Raw genomic sequence first — 3,998 nt, 5'->3', positions numbered from 1 at the left:
TTATTATCATTGTTGTTACTATTATTATTATTGTTGTTTTTATTATTATTAGTGTTATTATTGTTATTGTTATTGTTATTATTATTGTTGTTGTTATTATTATTATTGTTTACATTTATCGGCTCAGCTTTCTCCGCTCTGACAACAACGGCGCTGATTGGCTGGCTGCCACGTGACCTCACAGCTGATTTGGGTGATGAGTTTTGCTGTGGCCGTTCATCACTTCATGTTAACGGTTAGCCATTTCTGGTTAGCACCGCTGCAGAGGAGCGTAGCAGTCACCGTCAGCTGAGCTACTATGGCACAGGCAGCACAGGCAAATGTCTTCGACGCAAGCAACTCTCAGATCCAGGTGGAGCACGATAAAAAGCGTCGGCAGTTTGTTATAAGACTAAATGGTAAGTTCAACGTGTAAACAGTAGCATGCTAGCTGGCTAATGTTAGCTCAGGGGGGTTGGTGTAGCCTTTTCTTTGCTGCCAACATCGTCGTCGTGTCCATATTGATACCTCCAGCTGCCATTTCAGACACAGAGGCGTTATTCATGTCCCATACTCGGGATGTCACGTCTTTATTCAGGTGTTATTTCAGTGACAGGAGCTGAACAGACTGACTGTGCTTCTTGGTCAAAGCTGCTCACTTGCTTTACTTGTAACTTTACCAGTTTTTTTGTTTGTTGTGGAAACATTGTCACATTATGGCAAGCAATTATGCAACCTTGAAATGGCATCCACTTAAAAAAAACCTTCCTGAACTCTATCGGCTATTCTTTTAATGTAATTTACTTATAACAACCTAGTTGTTCCTCTCCCCAACCTTTATCAGGTGTGCTTAAAACTCTGAATATGAAACACACACTGCAAAGTATCAATTAGATCCATATATGGGTTGTGTCATAGTATTTACAGTGACTTGTATGTGTTGTTAAGTTTAAAATTAATATGTGTCCAGGTCAGTTTCATTAAATGTATTGTGGAAATTATTTTTGATCATCTATTAATTTAGGTGTAGGCTATGAGATGTGTTCACAGCAAAAAAAGGTGGAAGTCATTGCTTCCTGAATGAGGATCTGTGTCTCTCTCCACCCAGACACATTATCCTTTTATGCATTATCTGAACCGTGGCGATATCTTACTTTACCTTACTTACCGATTAAAGTTCTTGGCTATGGTATCAGACCAGTGACCCTTTTTTTTTTAGGTGATTAAAGGCCTAAAGCCAAATTAAACATGTTACAGCATATGTAGATTTTTTCTTTAGAGCTGCTTCTGCATCTTGATCAATGACTAAGCCTGTTAGCCTCTTGGAGTTTTTGTGCGACAATTGCATTTTTACAAAGGTGGGGTCAATATACTTTTGAGCTGTGGGAAACTGGTTTTGGGTGGAGACAAACGATACACAACCAAGAACTGCGACTTCTGTCTGCCCTCAGGATCTCATGATCGCGCGGTGCTTCTATATGAATATGTTGGGAAGAAGACGGTGGACTTGCAACATACGGAAGTTCCCGATGCTTACAGAGGGAGAGGAATAGCCAAGCACCTGGCCAAGGTAAAACTGATAATGACTTGTATCTGGGAAGCACACACGAGCGCACCTCACATAATTTGAATTGAATTGTACAGCAGTATAAAATACTGTCTAATAAAATGCCTGTCAGAAATGTTTCAATGTGGTTTTATGCTTCTGTGACGGCAGGCGGCCATGGATTTCGTGGTGGAAGAGGATCTGAAAGCCCACCTGACTTGCTGGTACATTCAGAAATACGTCAAAGAGAATCCTCAGCCTCAGTACTTTGAACATATTTATCAATGACCCTACATGGCTCCGACAGAGAAGAGAAGGAGAAAGAGACTCCCAGGGTAAATACTGTGTGGCATCATGCTTTGGAGTTACAAGCTGACTTACAACAAAGGACCTTCCAGGCGATGTTAAACGTGACATTGAGTGACTCCAGAGACAACTGATCTCACAGCAAAGATGTCTGTGAGCAGAACGCTGGGTCTACGGGTCACTAACCGGGGGATACACACTCACAAGAAACAGGAAGTGAATCAGCTGGTCACTAAAAAAAAAACCATGAGCAAATAAACTAACCAAAGCTGAAGCCTGTTACCTCAGACAGAAAACTTCAGGCTGCGTATCCATCACTGACTAGAAGCAAGGGTTAGGCCTTTTAATGGGAACAGATGTGAGTCAATGTCATGTTGCGAACGTCCTGTCCTCCTTTGGACTCACTGGTTGTGAGCAGCGCTACGAGGTGATGGGGCCAGGTGTCTTTCTCCACGACAGTTCCGGCGGAACCAATATTGGCTTCACCGATGCTCAAATGATGAAGGCTTTTATATTTCGATTCCCTTTTGATAATCTTTGGCTTTGTTTTCTTTACCCTTTGCTTTCCCCTCCTCTCTTAGAAATGGTGTCTCTTAAGGCTGAACTCAAGACAGGGGTTTTTTTTCTAAGTAATTGCAAAGAGGTATAGCCATTAATTGGTAGGTAGTGGGTACATTTAAAAAAAAAAAAGGTTTATACATACAATTGCATTTTTAAGACATTTATTTACCAGACTCTCAATTTGGTACCAGTGTAACTCTATCCACTCGCACCATTCCCAGTTACTTGAGTGCACTGTTCATTATAGGGCTGCAAGTCATGATTATTCTTTCATCATCATTTAGGCTGACGATTATTTTCGAGATGAATTGTTAAAATAGGGAAAAATGTCCGTCCAACGAAGAAGATGAACTTTGGTCTTTTTTCTGTCCGATACCCAAAGTTATTCAGTTTAATAGATATAAATATAAAAAGTAGAAAATCTCAGTTTTTGAAGGGCTGAAAACAGCATTTTCTGCCTTTTTTTTTTTTTTTTTTTTCAAAAAAGATGATTATTTGATTATAAAAATAGTTGTTTTTTCTGTCAATTAGTCGACTAATTGTTGCAGCTCTAGTTCATTATTGGAGTCATGAATGGATCAGTCAAAGTTGCAGGGATTTGTAAACCAAAGAGTCCAAATCTGGAGGCGAAACTCATTTTTCTTCCATTGCAGTTGTTAAATATAACAGACACTCGTGATAAGTTGGGGTCTGAAGCTTGTCAGACACTTCAGTGTGGATACGGATAAATATCTCTGCTCCAACCAGCATTTTAAAGACAGCACTGTTCTATTCAGGGCATTTACATTACATGGTGTCCACTGTCAGGAGAATGACACTGGATGGCCAAAGCTTTTACACTTTTTTTCCTTGTCATTTGTTAGTTTGTTTATTCTCGTACCCACAAGCCTCTTATACCAGCTCATGTCGAAATAATAAGGGTCACCATGGACGAACATTCTTACTGAAATAAATGATGTTTGCTGTGGTTTCACTTCTTGTTTGGCTCTTCAGGAGCTTTTGCTGTTGACAATCTTCAGTGTTGAGGACAAACACGCCTCAGGTTACTCAACTCTGGAACAACACATCAACACGCAAGGCAGACTATCTGCTTTAATCACTGAGAGGTCATTATAGGAAACCACTTCCCCTTTGTAAAACGTTCCTTTTGGTGACACACACCTATTGAAAGGCCATTGTATTCTTTTATTTTCCTGTGTGTTTATGTCCATATCTGTGTGTTTTCTTAAAATGTCTGATTTAACAGTTTTGAGCAGGTGGCTCTACGGAAATGTACCAATTCTTGTTATAGTGTTTTGTGCTTGAGACTTTTTTCCATTCTTGTCTACAAATAAATAATAAATTAAAAATAAATACTCATCACACATTATCAGTGTCAAATGATGTATAACAAAACAGGGGAAGGTGCACATACAGCACAATATAGATGTAGTCAGGGTGAAACTGAGCTGTTATTACAGGGCCCATAGAGATTTTAGTAGTTCAATTCAATTCAATTTTATTTATAGTGCCAAATCATAACAGAAGTTATCTCAGGACACTTTACAGAGTAGGTAAAGACCACACTATTATAAACAAAGACCCAACAATTCCCCCGTAGAGTACG

General features: G+C 39.5%; 1 protein-coding gene across 1 annotated transcript; it reads left to right on the top strand.

The window, feature by feature from the left end:
- Window positions 1-239: 239 nt before the first annotated feature.
- natd1 (protein NATD1) lies at window positions 240-3,712 on the top strand. The gene is made up of 3 exons (XM_083930554.1): window positions 240-398; window positions 1,431-1,549; window positions 1,697-3,712. The coding sequence occupies exons 1-3, from the start codon at window positions 299-301 to the stop codon at window positions 1,811-1,813; spliced, it is 336 nt and encodes a 111-aa protein (XP_083786680.1). The 5' UTR covers window positions 240-298; the 3' UTR covers window positions 1,814-3,712.
- Window positions 3,713-3,998: the final 286 nt, after the last annotated feature.

The sequence above is a fragment of the Echiichthys vipera genome (genome assembly GCF_963691815.1).
Source record: "Echiichthys vipera genome assembly, chromosome: 17".
Lineage (NCBI taxonomy): Eukaryota > Metazoa > Chordata > Actinopteri > Perciformes > Trachinidae > Echiichthys > Echiichthys vipera.
Note: the sequence above shows the minus strand (reverse complement) of the source record. Positions and strands in the feature narration are given on the sequence as shown.

Excerpts from the sequence above, each read along its gene's own strand:
- natd1 (XM_083930554.1), top strand. The coding sequence starts at position 299 with ATGGCACAGGCAGCACAGGCAAATGTCTTCGACGCAAGCAACTCTCAG. Across the intron at positions 399-1,430 it reads GTTTGTTATAAGACTAAATG|GATCTCATGATCGCGCGGTG; the intron begins GTAAGTTCAACG and ends GTCTGCCCTCAG. Across the intron at positions 1,550-1,696 it reads TAGCCAAGCACCTGGCCAAG|GCGGCCATGGATTTCGTGGT; the intron begins GTAAAACTGATA and ends CTGTGACGGCAG.